Here is a 19,684-nt window from a genome sequence, read left to right as displayed (position 1 = left end):
CGCTGGAATGATGACCATGTGATTATCTCCCTTTAGTTTATTATGATTTATCCAGATGTCCTGTTAGATCTCAGGAGATCTAAAAAAATTATTTCACTTGCATCATGGATCATCATCAGCCTCAGCTAAATCAACAATATCTGAAGGGTTTGTTTGACCACTGGAGGAATTAGCAGCTTGGATGTCGGTAACAATTTCTTTAACACTGGAGAACTTTCAGCGTTTAAACACAGCTGGAGTTGAGGTCTTCGCTGAAACATGTCTGCCATAAAAAGCTTTTCACTCTTATTTTATGTTCACTGTGAGAAATTGATGTCTTTTCTGTTTTATAACATCGCTACCTACAGCTAGACATTTCTCTGATTGTTCTGCAGTAGCTTTACTAGCTGTAGCTGTTTAGTGAGCATCTCTGAACGAGCACAGGAACACAACAGAGGAAGCCTCGGCCCTCATCCGTTCTCTTCATGTCCACTGACCACAAGGGACAAACTACAGGAATACCTCTGTTTGCACTTGGTAGGGTTGTATGAATCTAATTAACATCCACGCACACTGACGGGGTAAATTTTGTATATTTTGGCTGAATTAATACAACAGGAGTGGAAAGTAACCAGAATATGAAGAAGTTTTGTTTTTGTTTTTTCGTTTCCGGGCCTTGTTCACACATCCACCCATCAGACCTCCGTTCTCTATGCAGTGTCCTTCTGGAGTTTACCTGTGAAGTCTGTGAAGTTGTGTTTGTTGCAGCAGGTGAACGCTCTCATGGATCCATCGTTGTACTCCTTGAAGAGTCCCACGTCCTCCGCCCCAGACAGCAGCCTCTGCACCGTAGCCCCCACCAGGAAGATGTTGGGGTTTTCCTTCTCCTCACCCCCGACTCCAGGGCCCAGCTGCTCCACCAGAAGCTCAGCCCCTGGGACAAGTGACAAGTGTTAAAAACAACTATAAGGACACAGAATAGACTGATCAGCGGGGGGTTCCACACCTCCTCTCTGCTGCGGGTCTTTTATCCTCCTCAGGAGCCATGCTATGGTCTCCTCCTCGGCATCTGAGACCAGCTCCACGACCACCAGAGGCCTGAACCTGGTGCCACTGCTGTCTACTGAGGCCTGCAGCATCTTCCCCTCCACCCAGGGCACCTGCAGCACCAACAACAGAAGCTAAAGGTTCTGTGAAGCTTCAGCCAGAACACAGGATTGTGTATCATTTATTTTTTATCGACATTTCTAAAGCTGATGGTAGCAGAACCTGTCTCCACAGCCAACTTCAGTGTCACACCCAAAGTGGAATCGTGCAAACACATTTTACTCAACAGCTGTATTTCTATTCTATTTCTGAGGTTCAGTGGACCATAGAAATAAAAGAAAGACTTAACCACAACGTGAAAGTGGGTAATGACCCCAGAGCACGGATGGACTTGTTGTCCAGGGCGTGACTTCAGCTTGAAAGCTGTTGTTTTACTGCTTCCTACCTCCAGCCAGGAGTGGGTGTTTTCTGTTTGATGTGCATCATCATCTAGATTCAGAATATTTCTTTATTCTTGACCTTCATGGGATAGAGGCAAGTAATTGGTCAAAATTCCACCCTGACATCCCCATTATATCAAAGTTTGCTCTGAATCAAAGTAACATTCCAGAGCTGATGACTTCGCCTGTTTGAATGCAAAGGACTTACAGAAACAAATAGCACATAAAATAACAGACTTAAGATTAATTTGAAGCTGAAAGTGATGCATGGAACACCAAGAGCAACGATGTCTTTCAAGAATAATGAGATTCCAGACTCTAGTGTCTTTGAGTGACTTCTGGTTCAACACTTTTGTTTAGGCTTGCCTCTAAATAACAAACCACAGCAGATTTTAGACGGTTTTTCAACCTTCAATGCAAAACGTTGGTGCCAAAGTTTTTTCTGCTCAGGTCAAAATTTGCATCAAACTCCATCCCTTAACTCCTCGTCAGTCACCACCGTGGAACAGAAAGAATCGACCACAACAGCTCAGAACCATCTTAATAAGACACAGAAGTGTGGAGATGCTGTAACCAAACTGGTTTCACGGCTCCACAGCGACGTGTCTAGAGGAGGAAGAATGTAGAGGATGCTGAAAAGACCATTCGTCAGTGAAGCATGACGGTAGCTTAAGGGTTCAATGATTTGCTTCCATGAAGAAGAAAACATCTTGTCTGTGAGGAAGGTGAAGCTTTGATGTCACTGGAGATTCCAGAGGGAAAATTATTCTAAACACACCCCAAGATCCAGCAATTTCTCTGACTTCAATTGTCCTGGATCACTTTAGAGTCGTCTTACTCAAATCCCATAAAAACTTTGAATGGATTTTTTGTTGTTGTTTTCTTTTACAAAAAGTGCTTCTAGCATGTAAAACCAGAATTATTCCAGAGTCCTTTGCCATGAGGAACGGGCTAAGATTCCTTAAGAACCACAAGCTTGTGTCTGGAGTCCCATTAGGTTCCCAGCTTCAGGGGGTCTACAAGGAACTAGAGACACTGGTCAATAAGTGTTGACCTGGAGTGCCTTTCACTAAAAACTTAGTACAACCCAATAAATAATTAGCTCTTTATTAACAAACGTTCACATATCAATGTCCAATATTGCTTCTATTGATTTCTGGAAAATAAAATGATTTAATTTCAACAAAAATTCATGCAGCTTTACTCAACAAAAAAAGATATGAATAAAAACGTGTCTTTTAATAGAGGAAAAGTTAGGACACGCTGTTGTTTTTACAGGTTTACATACACACACACACACACACACACACACACACACACACACACACACACACACACAAACACACACACACAGAAAAACGTTCTGTTTATTATATATATAAATGTATATATATATATATATAAATCTATATACTGTATATGCATATATAGGTAAATGAAAGGTATTAAAAGTGTTGATAATTGTGTGTGTGTGTGTGTGTGTGTGTGTGTGTGTGTGTGTGTGTGTGTGTGTGTGTGTGTGTGTGTGTCTGTGTGTGTGTCTGTGTGTGTGTGTGTGTGTCTCAGTTAAATAAACTGAGTGTGAGCTTCCTAAACAGTTGCGTGAGGTAAGTCAGAGTCCTGTAGGTTCTCAGTAAATCACAGGCTAACATGAGGGCTGTGGGGTGCAGCTCCTCGTTCCTTCATGTCTATCTATAGCAGCACCACGTGGTCTGGCCAACAGACACCGACAGCTGAGACCCACACTGATGGACAGGGTCGGTTCGTCGGTGCGTCTGGATGCAGCTCGGTGCTCACCGGCTCGATGCCGAGTGGGAACCGTCCCTGCAGATCTGAGATCAGGCCTCAAAGGACATGACAGTGTGCAGGTTGGAGGTTGGAAGCTGACGCCTGACCGGGACCCGTAGCCATCAGTTCTACTCCAGCCGTCACACCCACCTTTCCATTGAGGGGATCACTGACGCCCAAAGCTCCCAGTGATTTAAAAGACTGCAGGTTTAAGTATTCACTGGATTAAAGAGATATTATATCAAAATGCTGCTTATGGTTTATAATAAAGAGCAGTATTTTTGGAACAATGTGCAGATTTCTGTAGTTTGCATTTCAGTAATCTTCTCCCGTAAAGCCTGATGGTGATACTCTGAAACCAACACGATTCATCCCCCCAGGACCACAAATATCTGCACTGGTTCGGTCTTGCAGACTTTTTTCCCCCTAGTATTACATGTTCTTAAAAATTGAGTAATATAACTGAGTCGACTGTGACTTTAACAACCCAGAAGGTCAAGGCAAATTCTAACTATATATGCAAACTTACTTGGGAATAAACTGACTTCTGATTCTGATGAAAATCATACTATAAAATCAGAATATAATTACTGCAAATTGCATAATATTTAATGCAATATCTACGTCAGACCATATACGTTATGTAGATGTACTGTAAAACAACAACAGTGAAATTATAATTGTTGTCTCAAAGATTACTGAGCGTAAAATGACAAAGTCAAAGCATCCCACAGTCCACACCCACACTGTTCACACCACAGGGATCTTTTCTGTGAATGAAGTGTATTTAGTTTTAAATCAGCAACATCTTTTACCATTCATTTCAAAATACAATAGTTAGGTTAACACTTGTCCAGTTCTGGAATTATTTTTGGCGTATGAATGACAAATTAATTAATAATCATTAGTTCTAAATCTGCACTTGAGGGCAGTTTAGATTTTATTTTGCACAGTAGTGTGAAAGTTCAGAGATTAAATGCTCATTAACTTTAATCACGTTCATGACTTGCAGATAAAAGCTTTCAGAGTGAGAATGTAACCTTTTAGGGCCAACAAATTCCCCTTTTGCCACGTTTACACTGCATAAAGTATTTGCAAAAGGCTATTATCGACATTGAGCTACTTACCAACGCCTTCACTGCCCAGCAATGCAACAAGGTTCAGTTTGACAGAAAAAACACTTCCGCATTGGTCCGCAGTTGGGTGCGCTTAGTTTATAGTTCCTTTAGAAAAGGAATCTCTGCTCTGGGCGGAGACAGAAGCCGTTTAAGGCGTGTCTGCAATACAGACGCCGCTCGGTGGCGTCGCGTCAAACATCAAATCAAACGTCTCCGGCCGTGTTGTCTCTACGTCATCTTCTGTGGAGTCACGTGACGGTGAGAGGCATCGGTATTACAGTATGGCCGAGCAAGAGGAGCCTGCGAGAACGGGGTGAGTCCGACATCCAACTCTCCCACAGCGCTTCTCTGTGGGGGTACGTCCGTCTAACATAGACGATATCAATATGTTATATGTGTCAAACCTTCCTGAGACGCTGTAGGCCCAGGAAACACCGCATGCTGCTGTTGTCATCAACAACAAGCTGACTCTTTCAATGTTTAACTCGGTAAACACTGACAGTCAGACGCTGTTCTTCGATTCAGTTCAACGTGAAACTGGAGCAACAAAAAGAACTCACGTACAACACGGCTTCGCCCTTCATTGACAACACTACATTTATTATTTTGCCACTTTTAATCAATAATAAACACTTGTACTACACTTGGCATGGGCCGTGTGTAGCATTTACAGTTGGTACAGATAAGAGTGTTTATATGTTGTTCACATCACTGCTGGAGCCGGAGCATAAAGCTGTGTGCTGATGGTACCAACATCTGTGTGCTGACGGTACAAACATCTGTGTGATGGAACAAACATCTGTGTGCTGATGGTACCAACATCTGGTACAAACATCTGTGTGCTGATGGTACCAACATCTGGTACCAACATCTGTGTGCTGATGGTACAAACATCTGTGTGCTGATGGAACAAACATCTGTGTGCTGATGGAACAAACATCTGTGTGCTGACGGTACAAACATCTGTGTGCTGATGGTACCAACATCTGTGTGCTGATGGTACCAACATCTGTGTGCTGATGGTACCAACATCTGTGTGCTGATGGTACCAACATCTGTGTGCTGATGACACAAACATCTGTGTGCTGATGATACAAACAGCTGGATTTCCTGTGTTATCTGAGAGTTATCTGCTCTTTGTCCTCCTCACCCTGTCTTGGTCATTTGATTCTGTCTTCAGGCTTGTTCAGAGAGCGCTGTCTGTCTCTGGGGTCCACAGTCTGGTCAGCGGTGTGTGGGGCTACGTGGACAGCACAATAAGGTATGAGCAGAGCCACGCCTTCGGGGGCCCCTGTATCACAAGATCCAGGCGTGGCGGGGTGCCCCAGATCACAGGATCCACGGAGTGAACCTGTAACAGAAATGCAACGCTGCTGGTTTACTGTCCACCCTGTTCAGAACAGGGATCTGTCTGCTGTCTCTCTACGCTCACAGGAAAAACGAACTGAATGATTTGAATGATTTTATTTCAGTTACAATCTTCAGTAGAAAAGTTCTTTACATTCAGCTGACAGCACAATTTTTTTTAACAAACTGTGTTACCGAAATAAGGAACAGGCTGAAGCCGAGGTTCTTTTTTTATTCTATCCTGTACAATCTGTTTAATAACCCAGAATATAAGTAATGTAATTTAAAAAAAACAAGATTCAGACATGGACACCATTTCCAAGCATTTCCTCAAGCCTCAACACAATATAACATGTATGGCTTTATCAGTTGTTTTGATTGACCCGTTCCTTTAAATCTCAGTTTGACATGTACATGAGCAGGATTTTGCATCATCACAGCAAACTTGTGAGCCAGTCATAATGTATAAGGGAAGTAAACTTTTAAAATTTAACATCATTAGGAAGTAGAAGCATTAGCAGTGGTTTTCCTGTCAGACTTCTGCTGTTTCCTCATTTGTTTCCTCAGCAGAGTCTCTATGTCAACATACACATTATTATCTGTCACATAACGTGATAAATTAAAATATAAAAACATTCAGCAGAAAGGTATGTTCTTTATTAGCTACTTCCTGTAAGAAATCAAATTAAAGCCACAGTTCTACATAATAACAAGAGTTTTCCAATGAAATAAGGGAAGTTCCCTTTTATACATAAAAGTAAAAAATGCTAACATAGTTTTTAGTGCAGTCATATGCTTTATTTTTTGAATATTCTCTTAAGTTCTGCTTCTTTCTGTTTCTCTGTCCCACACCTTTGCTGTAATCTTCATGTCTTTCTGTCCTTGCAGGTGGTGCTGGATCCCAGGCTGGCTGCCATCATGGTGTCCCACCTCTCAGGTCCAGCTCCAGACTGCAGAAGACATGATGCTGCGATGTCAGTATCACAGCTTATCTGTTTGCACAGAAGGCTGAGAGTAATTAATACTTGCATGTTATGTATTTTACAACCTCCAGTGAACAATCCTGAACCTCTATGAGTAGTTTGACTCACCTGTGCCTCACCCTTACACAAAGTTTCATGTAAATCAGTTCTGTTGTTTTTGCTTATGTAAATATCAAAATATGCCTTTTTTTTACCGACGTTACATTAAGTAGAACCAAATTCCGAGATATGCTCCTTTATTTGGATCCTCACCAAAATGTTAACAAATCTTTCTTTTCTTTTTTTTCTCACTTAAAGAAATATTTAATGCTCTTAGACTGACTGAGCATACCAAGAATAATTTTGCAAGAGTGAAATGTCTAAAGATGAAGAGACATAGGTTTTCATTTATGTGTTTTTTTAACCTAAACACTGTTCAAGCCTCGAGAAACTCTTAAGTCAAAGTCAAAGTCAGCTTTATTGTCAAGTGTACCATATATACACGACATACAGCACACATGAAATTGCAGTCCTCTCTGACCCACGGTAAATGGGCAGTATAACAGGCAGTACAACACAGGCAGTACAACAGGCAGTACAACACAGACAGTACAACAGGCAGTACAACAGGCAGTACAACACAGACAGTACAGCAGGCAGTACAACACAGGCAGTACAACAGGCAGTACAACACAGACAGTACAACAGGCAGTACAACACAGGCAGTACAACACAGACAGTACAACAGGCAGTACAACAGGCAGTACAACACAGACAGTACAACAGGCAGTACAACACAGACAGTACAACAGGCAGTACAACAGGCAGTACAACACAGGCAGTACAACAGGCAGTACAACAGGCAGTACAACACAGGCAGTACAACAGGCAGTACAACAGGCAGTACAACACAGACAGTACAACAGGCAGTACAACAGGCAGTACAACACAGGCAGTACAACACAGGCAGTACAACAGGCAGTACTGTATAAGACGAAACACAAGGGATGGTTAACCTCTCTATACACTCTTTTTATCCCGTAGGGGAAGTGACGTGTGCGCAGTCCTTAAGTTGACGGGGGGAGGGAGAGATAGCTCGTCAGGTGCTGGGGGAGGGCAGGGCAGAGTGAGAGTAGAGTTCAGGGTTGTGGCAGGGGGCAGAGCAGGGAGGGAGTTGAGCCTCCTGACCGCCTGGTGAAAAAAACTGTCCTTGAGCCTGCTGGGTCTGGCCCGCAGACTCTGCAGTCTCCTCCCTGATGGAAGCAGGCTGAAAAGGCTGTAAGAGGGGGGGGGGGGAATCACCTGCAATGCTGATGGCTTTGCGGGTGAGGCAGGTGTTGTAAATGTCTGTGAGGGAAGGGAGAGAGACACCAGTGATGTTTTCAGCTGCTCTCACGATGCGCTGCAGGGTCTCACGGCAGGAAACGGTGCAGGCGCCGCACCACACGGTGATGCAGCTGGTCAGGATGCTCTCACTGTGCCATCAAACTGCATCTTTTATATTGACTACTGGCTGTAGTCAATATAAAATTGTTTATTTCTACTTATCTGAATTGAAAATCAATTTTATTAAACCATTTTTGGAAAAACTAACAAATTGCTAGAGGAAAATCTTGCATACGCTGCAGTAACCCGACTGGTTTTATTGGGTGACTCAGATGTTAGAAACATGAAGGTTAATTCATATAGCCGCATGTCAGGCTCTGCGTTTGTGTACTTCCCCAACTAATAATCAAACAGAGAACTTCATCATGTTTTCTCCACTTTAAAGAAATTATCACACAATCGTTCTTCGTCCTTTGCCCCACTTTACAGGTATAGACGGCCCCTTCCTAAAACAGTATGTTCCCATCTCCACCGGCAACCGGCTGTGGACCCTGACCTTCAGCAGCGACCGCGTGAAGCACAGAACCCCCATGGTTCTGCTGCATGGATTTGGTGGCGGTGTGGGCCTGTGGGCTCACAATCTGGAGGCGCTGTCGCAGCGCCGACCCGTCTTCGCTCTTGACCTGCTGGGCTTTGGACAGAGCAGCCGACCCCAGTTTTCCACCGACGCTCAGGAGGTGGAAGAGCAGTTTGTGGAGTCTATAGAGCAGTGGAGAGCTAACGTGGGCCTGGAGACCATGATCCTCTTGGGACACAACCTGGGAGGATACCTGGCTGCGTCATATTCTATTAAATACCCACACAGGTGAGTCCAGATTCTGACGTCTCTCTTCTTCTTCTTTTCCTTTCGGCTTTTCCCTTCAGGGGTCGCCACAGCGAATCAATTTCCTCCATCTAGCCCTGTCCTTAGAATCCTCTTCTCTCACACCAACTACCTTCATGTCTTCCCTCACTACATCCATAAACCTCCTCTTTGGTCTTCCTCTAGGTCTCCTGCCTGGCAGTTCAAAACTCAGCATCCGTGTACCAATATGTTCACTATCTCTCCTCTGGACATGTCCAAACCATCTCAGTCTGGCCTCTCTGACTTTATCTCCAGAACCTCTAACATGTGCTGTCCCTCTGATGTACTCATTCCTGATCCTATCCTACCTGGTCACTCCCAGAGAGAACCTCAGCATCTTCATCTCTGCTACCTCCAGCTCTGTCTCCTGTCTTTTCTTCAGTGACACTGTCTCTAGACCAAACAACATCGCTGGTCTCACCACAGTTTTGTACACCTTTCCTTTCATTTTAGCTGAAACTCTTCTGTCACACATCACACCTGACACTTTCCTCCATCCGTTCCATCCTGCCTGTACACGCTTCTTCACCTCTTTTCCACACTCTCCATTGCTCTGGACTGTTGAGCCTAAGTACTTAAAATCCTCCACCTTCTTGATCTCTTCTCCCTCTAACCTCACTCTTCCACTTGGGTCCCTCTCATTCACACACATGTACTCTGTCTTATTGCAGCCGACCTTCATTCCTCTCCTTTCCAGGACAAACCTCCACCTCTCTAGCTTCTCCTCCACCTGTTCCCTGCTCTCACTACAGATCACAATGTCATTTGCAAACATCATAGTCCATGGAGATTCCTGTCTAACCTCGTCTGTCAGCCTGTCCATCACCATAGCAACAAGAAGGGGCTCAGAGCTGATCCCTGATGCAGTCCCACCTCCACCTTGAACTCCTCTGTCACACCTACAGCACACCTCACCACTGTCTTACAGTCCTCATACATGTCCTGCACCGCTCTAACATACTTCTCTGCCACTCCAGACTTCCTCATACAATACCACAGTTCCTCTCTGGGCACCCTGTCATCAGCTTTCTCCAGATCTACAAAAACACAATGCAGCTCCCTCTGGCCTTCTCTATACTTCTCTATCAACATCCTCACCGCAAATACTGCATCTGTAGTACTCTTTTTTTGGCATGAAACCATACTGCTGCTCACAAATGTTCACTTCTGCCCTTAGTCTAGCTTCCACTACTCTCTCCCATAACTTCATTGTATGGCTCATCAGCTTTATTCCTCTGTGGTTGCCACAACTCTGCACATCTCCCTTGTTCTTAAAAATGGGCACCAGCAGACTTCTCCTCCATTCCTCAGGCATCTTCTCACTATCTAAGATCCTGTTGAACAACCCAGTCAGAAACTCTACTGCCACCTCTCCTAGACACTTCCAAACCTCTACAGGTATATCATCAGGACCGACTGCCTTTCCACTCTTCATCCTCTTCAATGCCCTCCTCACTTCATCCTGACTAATCTTTGCTACATCCTGGTCCACAACAGTAACCTCTTCTAGTCTTTGTTCTCTCTCATTTTCCGTGTTCATCAACTCTTCAAAGTACTCTTTCCATCTTCCCATCACACTACTGGCACCTGTCAATAGACTTCCATCCCTATCCTTAATCACCCTAACCTGCTGCACGTCCTTCCCATCTCTGTCTCTCTGTCTTGCCAACCTGTATAGATCAGTCTCTCCCTCCTTACTGTCCAACCTAGCATACAAGTCATCATAAGCTTCTTGTTTGGCCTTTGCTACCTCTACCTTCACCTTACGCTGCATCTCCCTGTACTCCTGTCTACTCTCCTCAGTCCTCTCAGTGTCCCACTTCCTCTTGGCTAACCTCTTTGTCTGTATACACTCCTGTACCTCCTCATTCCACCACCAAGTCTCCTTATCTACTTTCCTTCCAGATGACACACCAAGTACTCTCCTACCTGTCTCCCTGATCACATTAGCTGTAGTTGTCCAGTCATCTGGAAGAACCTCCTGACCACCCAGAGCCTGTCTTAACTCCTTCCTAAAAGTCATGCAACACTCTTCCTTTTTCAGCTTCCACCATTTCGTCTTCTGCTCTGCCTTTGCCCTCTTGATCTTCCTCACCACCAGAGTCATCCTACACACCACCATCCTATGCTGTTTGGCTACACTCTCACCTACCACTACTTTGCAGTCACTGATCTCTTTCAGGTTACACCGTCTACACAAGATGTAGTCTACCTGTGTGCTCCTACCGCCACTCTTATAGGTCACTCTATGTCCCTGCCTCTTTCTGGAAGAAAGTATTCACTACAGCCATTTCCATCCTTTTTGCAAAGTCAACTATCATCTGTCCTTCTGCGTTCCTCTCCTGGATACCAAACCTGCCCATCACATCCTCATCACCTCTGTTTCCTGCACCAACATGTCCATTGAAGTCTGCTCCAATGACAACTCTCTCACTTCTAGGCATGCTCTGCATCACTTCATCAAGGTCCGACCAGAATTTCTCCTTCTCCTCCAGCTCACATCCTACCTGTGGAGCATACCGACTAACAACATTGAACATCACACCTTCTATTTCTAGCTTCAGACTCATCACTCTATACGACACTCTTTTTACCTCCAGGACATTCCTAACAAACTCCTCCTTCAAGATAACTCCTACTCCATTTCTCTTCCCATCTACACCATGATAGAACAACTTGAACCCTGCTCCTAAACTTCTAGCCTTGCTACCTTTCCACCTGGTCTCCTGGACACACAGTATGTCTACCTTCCTTCTCTGCATCATGTCAACCAACTCTCTACCTTTTCCTGTCATAGTTCCAACATTCAACGTCCCTACTCTTAGTCCTATACTCTTGGTGTTCCTCTTCTCTTTCTTCGTGCGAACGCACTTTCCTCCTCTCCTTCTTCGACCAACAGTAATCCAATTTCCACTGGCACCCTGTAGGTCAACAGCGCCGATGGCGGTCGTTGTTAACCCAGGCCTCGACCGATCCGGTATGGAAGTCATAGGTTTGATTCGCATCTTTGATTTGGCAAAAGTTTTACGCAGGATGCCCTTCCTGACGCAACCCTCTGTATTTATCCGGGCTTGGGACCGGCACAATAAGACACTGGCTTGTGTCCTCTTGTGGCTACATTCCTCTTGTGGCTACATTCTGACGTCTCTCTTATCGGACATTAATCTATCTTGTAGCCGAGATGATCACCGTCGTCTGGTCTACAGCCGCTTATCCTCCTTTTGAGTCACTGGCATTTATTATTCATTTAAAGCTGTTATCTGGAAATAAAAAGTTAATTATCTTGTTGTTATGAGAACATAAAATACAGTTTTTTAGAGATTTGTCATTACCGGAGCGAAACAGATGGTTTCCTCTCACCAGTTCTTTTTATCAAAGATCTGGCGCACCATGGCTGCGTATTTAGGTGGCATCTTGGCAAACTGATATAAGATGACTGTAAAATGAAGAGCCATCTGTCAGAAGAAGGAGAAACAATCATTTATGGTTACAAAGGAAGTCAAATGAGTCCTCTGTTCACTTCCTGTGAGAGGATGACGCTGTGAAGCGCAGCACACCAACGGAATCAAAGCACAGCAGAAACCGGCCAATTCACCTGAAGCGCATGTTTGTGGAGGTGGGAGGAAGCCGGAGAACCCGGTGAGAACCCTCGCAGACGCGGCGCATGACTGGAAAGGAATAAAAAGTTCTCAGTTAGTTTAAATGGGGAAATATTGTTTGACAAACTCATACAAGCTCAGTCACAGAACAAATTAAACTCGTATCTCAAGCGTCTACTGTAGACAGTCCAATGGAGGACAGTGGGGGAACGACATGTGATATGACAGTTAGCTGTGTTCTCACCTGGCCCCCTTTCAGAGCCCTCCAGGTTGTGTTTCATCTCTACCTGCTGTTTGTCAGCTTCTGGCTCTCAGGCTCCTGTAAATCCCTTCACTTCCTCAGGCTGCCTCTCATGTCTGTGCCCCCCACCCCCACCCCCACCCCACCTACTGACCAAAATAAGTCCACAGCAAGAACAAGTAGATAAAACAAATCTGGACCTTTGATCACATTTAACAAATCTCCCATCATATTAGACCAGATGTGAGGGGCAGCAAGGAAAGAAGAGGTGGACCCATCAGGCCTCTGTACCAGGCTGGGGGTGCAGGCTCATGATCTGGGGTTCCTCCAGTTGTGCTGGAGAAGACTCGACACTCAGCCTGACCCAACTGCATCCACACAAGATACTGATGAAAAATGAATGAAACTATAAATGCTAAAGAAAACATTGCGGTATTGCGTGAGCTTATCCAAACACTGCCAAGGTGAATGCATGCTGGGATCAAGATCAACGCGGTCCAAAGAAAGACTTACACGTGTGACCATTTTTAAACTGTCATGAAGCAGAGATCAGCAGAACAATCCTCACTGAGGTAACTTCTGACTGGAGGACCGCATCAACTGTAATGTTTACTATTGTATTGAAGTTTTGTCATGAAATGATTGGATATAGACATGTAGATATTAATATTACATAAATACACAGATGTTGCAGCTGTAACTACCCCAGAGGGTAATTACTATTACACCTTCTACCCTAAATCTGATATTAAGGTTAATGCTGATGTCTGTTCATATTCATGGGCTGGAGGTACACACCTGAGAGATAAACCCATTCATTACAGTTTAAATGACTGATTACTGGACTTTAGCTCATCAGGTGACTAGAAATATAACTCATGCTTTATGTCTAGTCCATGATTTGTGTTACAACAGAGAACCCCCCCTAAAACCTCTACTGTCACCCAGCACACAAAACATCTGAAGTGTTTCCTGCTTCGTCCCCATTGGTTGTGACGGCTCTGTTCAGTGATGTCATGTAAAGAGTCCCATGAGGCAAACTGGAAACAAAGCAGCCGTTAAGCCGAAACAACGCTAAACTACTTCACGTGTTATCAACCTACACACGATAAGCACAGCAGAGCTGCAGGTCAAAGGTGAACAGGAAGTCAGGCTGTCACTAATACTCTACTACTGTAATCATGTTTATAACTAAGTGAGCAGTAATTGTTTGGTTTCATTTTCTCTTTGAGTACAAACCCTGGTGGTTTGTTCCAGAGTTCTTTAGAGACTATAATGAAATATAAAATATATTTTCACTCCTGAATTCAATGAATTCATTGCTCTGAATGTTTGTTTGAATATTTGGTTATCTGACTAAGTGTTGTTGGTTGCCATGGTGTTTTTGGTGTGTGTGTGTGTGTGTGTGTGTGTGTGTTACATCATAATAATTTACTCTACTTATTTGAAGTGAATTTATTTGTGGGCCAGAAAATCTAAATAATGATTGAAAATTTGCTCAAAGGCTCTAAAAGAGCTGGGAGAAAGTTTCTGTAAGTCTGTTGTTGAGACCATTTTTTATCCATGGATGTCATAAAAATATTGGTTAGAGTGATTATACAGTAAAATGTGGTTAATTTTACAGGCTGTTCCAATAATAATAATAATAATAATAATAATAATAACTTCAATGTTATACGATGGAAAGATTTTGTAGTGCTCAATGTGAAACTGACCCAGTGAGCTCACAATATTTAAAATGACCAAACAAATGAGATAAACAATTATTTGACCTCTAGCTGCGTCTGCTTAAAGATGTAAATACATTTTCCTTAATGTTTTTTTTTAAATTTTGTTTGATTCTATCCAAGAGCTTTCTGATTGTTTTCACTTAAAGCATCAAATGACCTTTTTACCAGGAGAGTGTGTTTCCATTCCTTCTTTGTCTCTGGCCTTCAGAGTGAAGCACATCCTGCTGGTGGAGCCGTGGGGTTTCCCTGAGCGCCCCGACACCGTGGAGGCCGACCGGCCCATCCCCGTGTGGATCAAAGCCCTCGGGGCCATGTTCAGTCCCTTCAACCCGCTGGCTGGTCTGAGGCTGGTCGGACCACTGGGTGAGAACGCGTGGCTTTTATTGCACCTGAGAGACAAATGAGTTCATCCCTAAAGTGTTCTGGTAATAGTGTTTAAGTCTTATACATTGAATTAATTTACGTAACAGTGCAAATAATGTAGAGCATGGAGGGGCGGCCATGGCTCGGAGGGTAAATACCAGTTGTGAAGCATCCAAGATTTAATATCCCTGTCTCTAATTTAGTTAGTTGATCATATTTGTTTTAATTGACAAATAGAATTGTGTATCATCTGCATAACAGTTATTAAATGTATAAATGTTATTTCCCAATGGTAACATACGGTAAATTAAACGATTTTGGCCCCAGAACAGATCCTTGAGGTCCCCCACAGGTAAGAGTCTCTCGATCTGACGATTTATTATTTACGTGGACAAACTGAAATCGGTCGGATAGATACGACCAAAACCAGTTTAATGGCGACTTTTTAATGCCCACTTCATCTTCTAATGTCCTGAGAAGAATGTCATTCTGTGTGGCGACAGCGCTACCCACTGCTCCACCGTCCCACCTTCATGTAAAACCGTCATTTAAAACTAATTTCAATTGGTAATAATACCATTTACTTACAGAAAAATTTGGCAGGTTGGATTACAAAGCCACACATGACCCGGGGGCCGTGGTATGCTCACAACTAGTATGTACCAGGTATGTATCTGTATAGACCATACCTGGCCCATACAGATACATATAGATCATCTGATTGAAGAAAGGCATTTTTCTTTCCGTCTTCTAACAGTTTTTACATTATTGTGAATCATGCGTTATGGTCGGTGTATCAATACGTACAACAGATGCATACTAATGACTTTTGATGCAGCAGCAGATATAATATACTGAAGTCTTACGTATTTAGATGGTTTTTACGAGCCTCTGCAGCTCCTCTCCTTTTTAACTCCAGACATGAAATGACAGAACGTTTTCCGACGGGACAGAGAATGAATCTGAGGCTCTGGTGTGTGTCGGGGTAATATGAGTCTATGATGGCAGAGCGTAATGAATGTGTTCTCATCCCAAGCAGGTAATGGCAGTACAGCTGTAGGTCTGCTTGTCAGGGTTACTTTGATTATGGGATGTTTAGTTTTTTACTTCTTCTTTTTTTGGCATCTATGAGGTTCATTTTGAAACACATATTGGATAAAATATTATCCAATATTTTATGCTTGTAGTTTTTATAATATTTGTATGTAGTTCTGGTATTTATTTCTAAATGTCTGCTGGACTGAAACACCCTCTTTTCCTCTAGACACCGGTTTGATTTTGCAGGAGCTCCTCTGGCAGATCGTCTGACGGCTCATGTAATTCCTATCAGCTCTGCCCCCCCCCCCATCATTAATAACCATGTAGAATGTAATGAGGTGGCCTCGTCTCCTAATAGCTACAAGCCTGGTTCTGACCCGGGGGTGTCTCCTCCGCTGCCCCTGCAGGTCCTGCTCTGGTCCAGACTCTGAGACCCGACTTCAAGAGGAAGTTCTCTTCCATGTTCAGTGACAACACCGTTTCTAACTATATCTACCACCTGAACGTACAAACCCCCAGGTATGACCCCCCCTGCCTCTCTCGCTGTCGACACTCATTAGTGCTGCTTATCTTAACACCTATAATGGCAGCAATTTCCTCATTTTCATTAGTTGAAGTCCTTTGAGCGTTTTGCCTGCACGTGTGATGCCTTGTCCATACCCGTTAATGGTTCTTCTGCGTCGTCACAGCGGGGAAACGGCCTTTAAGAACATGACCGTTCCCTACGGCTGGGCTAAGAGGCCCATGCTGGAGAGAATGGACCAGCTTCAGCCTGACATCCCCATCACCATCGTCTACGGATCGCGCTCCAGCGTGGACAGCAACTCAGGCAGCAGCATCAAAAAGCTGAGGCCAAACTCGCACGTGGAAATCATAGTGAGTTCACTGTGTTTTGTGTCAGAACAGAGGGGAAATCATGCACTTCACTGTGACCCCAACCCATTACCAGTGCATCACGGGGTCCCTTACTGTAAAGATTGGCCTCCTCCATTCTTCCTTAATGCCTGTACAGAACTGCTGTGGTTAGGATGTAAATTATTACTGCGATAAATCCAGTAACATAAAGGAGTTTTATGTTTTTTACATAACACAGTTTATTCCAGTTACTTTGTTCCTACGGTGGAATTTAATGAGTCGATAGTCTGACGTTTATTTGTGCTGCTGTTGTTTAAATCCCAATAATACCTGAAGTTAGATGGTTACAGTCAATGTTAAGAGGCCATATGTTCCAGTCTAACCAGTTAGCACACAATTAGAATATATAAATAAAATATACTATAAACTATATATATATATATATATATATATATATATATATATATATATATATATATAGGTATATTATTTTTTATATATACAGTATATATTTTTTTGTGTGTGGAATGTCTAAAAGGACATGTTGGGTTTAACGTTTTTTAGTAGTAGAAACGTAGAGGCTGTCTGTCTGTCACTCTGCTTGTACCAGATGTTACACATAAAAACCGACTAAATAATGATTTCATAAAATGTATGAAGACTAGTCGATCACTAGATTGGTCGGTTGGTTGATCGGTCCTCATGTTGTGTGAAATCATTATTCCGTCTGAGTTTATCTGGTTAAAGCTCAGTGACAGCATCTTCTCCTCCCAAGGATTTATCACAAAATGTCATTTTATTCCAGAAATCCTGAATATGGAACATTTATTTAATGGTTGTTGTAGAAGTAACAAACCAAACTCCAGAGCTCCTCCCTTCACATCAGCTCCTGTTTTTACTAACCTGTGTTCTCCGTGATCCCACAGACAATTCGCGGCGCTGGACACTACGTGTACGCCGACCAGCCAGAGGACTTCAACCACAGGGTGTTGGAAGTGTGTGAGAAAGTGGACTGAAGCAGAAACAGGCCTGTTTAGTGAACCCTGCAGAAAAATGGGAGCCCCAATAACTGATTAGAACGTTGGCTGCTGGAGGGGAGATCCCGTCCCTCTTCCCCCGTGCAGGGAGAAGGAGCTCTGGTGCTTTTGGCTCGTTTATCAGGACAGTTCATACATCACTTCACCTGAAACAGCATAGTGAAAACACACTGTCAGCTGGCATGGCCAATTAAAAAACCCAGCATCAGTGCTTTTCCCAGCATTCCCTCAGTAGTCAAACGATGCTTCTAAAGACAGGAGGCATTAAGAAATTCAAATATCTCGCTAAAAGCGCCACACAAAGCCTCAGTGTTCCGTCAATTTACATTGTTTTCCATATGTGGCTTTTAACAGCTTCTATAGTCAAATGATCCGACCAAATGGAAATACTAGACAAAAAATATTAGATTTTAGGAGACGTTTCTGATGTGTTATAACAATGTGTTTAGCTGCACGTTGTGATCGAGAGTTTCTAACAGAAAAAATACTAAAACATTGTTTCTGTTTAAAAGTTCTCTCTACTTTAACATAGAAGGTGTTCGCCTGTGGTTCACCAACATTCTGAAGTGCCTTTACGAAGCGTTCCCATGACAACATGTCAGAACATAGAACGTATGTAGCTCCTGCTGAGCAAAGTCTATCCTTACAGTATTAGTTAAACAATTCCATTTGATGTTTGCCTTTATCTAATACTGTCTTTATTCCAAATCCTCAATAGCATTAGTTACACTATATCATCTTTCTCTAATAAAAATTAAACCCCAAAACAGTCAGTTAGCCGTTCGTACATTAAAGAAACAGCCTGGAAGCAGCAAAAACTTTTTCCTCCTCATTGAGGTGAAACAGCCGGAACACATTTTTTCTCTATGATCAACTTTTATACACCTGGAGGTACTCTTACTAGCATGTTTTACCACACCAGTGTATTTTGAATATATGAATGTGTGCTGAACTTGTGGAACAAATCCACTATCCTCAGGACTAAACACCCAGGTTGGTTTTTACATTAGCTATTGATTTAGACCACTGCTAGAATTTGTCTCACGTGACTATTTAAAGTGTATTTCATGAATTGTGCTGTAAATCATCTGGTCTAGTGTGCCTTTAATTCAGTGACTGCAGAGATTCAGTGTAAATTAAAAAGAAACCAGCGGAAAGTCTGTTAAGTTTCAAAGGATTGATAGAATCCATTACTCTCTACCTCTTCTGATGATAGAATTAAGAATATATTTTACACTGCTCACTCAGCTGTTTAATTCGTGCCATAAGATGAACCTGCAGGAGTTGTATATAAGTTGTTGTGTTTGACGGATGAATTGGAGCCAATTCACCGATAAACATATATATACAGCATATATACAGCATATACTAAGTTCACTCTGTTTATTTCTTATTGTTAATATGTAAAAATATTTTGTACAAGTTATTTTTCTTTATGACAGCTTTCTGATTCCTACTGTGTATCTAAATATAAACACAAATAAAGAGTGAGCCTACAGTCCTGATTCATTTATCTCCCTCCCATCACACATGAATAGTATTGTCCTAGCTTGTATTAGCATCACAGGTTTACCTGTACTGCTACACTCATGTGGCCTGTTGACCACGATTCAGTCTAATGGTTCTGATTCCTGTGTTTTTACTCCTGTAGTTCTCCTGTGCTGCCACTAGAGGGCACTCATGTGCAGATGAGGCTACACGGAGCTAGTTGAAGTGTTGAGGCGTCACTCTTATGCACCAATGTCTGTCTCATTTTTTTTCTGTGCAGAGGAAGCAGTCTGGATCTAACTTGGGGTGTTGCATATCTTTGTGTAAAGGTTTTTTGAGGACAGCAAAGAAAGAATGATGCCTAATCATCTAATCTGAATATGGAATATCTGGATATATGGAATAAAGATTACACAATGTCT

At 42.9% G+C, this 19,684-nt stretch overlaps 2 protein-coding genes across 3 annotated transcripts in view; one reads left to right on the top strand and one right to left on the bottom strand.

The window, feature by feature from the left end:
* ano10a (anoctamin 10a) overlaps window positions 1–4,474 on the bottom strand; it is a 31,083-nt gene extending 26,609 nt beyond the window's left edge. For both annotated transcript variants that reach the window (XM_068323276.1, XM_068323277.1), the window contains exons 1-3: window positions 4,382–4,474; window positions 986–1,139; window positions 716–913 (exon numbers count right to left, since the gene is read on the bottom strand). In XM_068323276.1, coding sequence (XP_068179377.1) covers window positions 716–913; window positions 986–1,118 — 331 coding nt within the window. In that variant the 5' untranslated portion in view covers window positions 1,119–1,139; window positions 4,382–4,474. The remainder of the gene's footprint in view (window positions 1–715; window positions 914–985; window positions 1,140–4,381) is intronic.
* Window positions 4,475–4,630: 156 nt separating this feature from the next.
* Window positions 4,631–19,684, top strand: part of abhd5a (abhydrolase domain containing 5a) — a 15,062-nt gene continuing 8 nt past the window's right edge. The window contains exons 1-8 of the mRNA XM_068323278.1: window positions 4,631–4,685; window positions 5,553–5,633; window positions 6,608–6,693; window positions 8,497–8,872; window positions 14,690–14,844; window positions 16,290–16,401; window positions 16,572–16,758; window positions 17,664–19,684. The exon at window positions 17,664–19,684 is cut by the window's right edge and continues 8 nt beyond it. Coding sequence (XP_068179379.1) covers window positions 4,654–4,685; window positions 5,553–5,633; window positions 6,608–6,693; window positions 8,497–8,872; window positions 14,690–14,844; window positions 16,290–16,401; window positions 16,572–16,758; window positions 17,664–17,753 — 1,119 coding nt within the window. The 5' untranslated portion in view covers window positions 4,631–4,653 and the 3' untranslated portion in view covers window positions 17,754–19,684. The remainder of the gene's footprint in view (window positions 4,686–5,552; window positions 5,634–6,607; window positions 6,694–8,496; window positions 8,873–14,689; window positions 14,845–16,289; window positions 16,402–16,571; window positions 16,759–17,663) is intronic.

This window comes from Antennarius striatus, chromosome 9, assembly GCF_040054535.1.
Source record: "Antennarius striatus isolate MH-2024 chromosome 9, ASM4005453v1, whole genome shotgun sequence".
NCBI classification, from domain to species: Eukaryota; Metazoa; Chordata; class Actinopteri; order Lophiiformes; family Antennariidae; genus Antennarius; species Antennarius striatus.
This window is presented reverse-complemented; position numbering and strand designations above follow the sequence as displayed.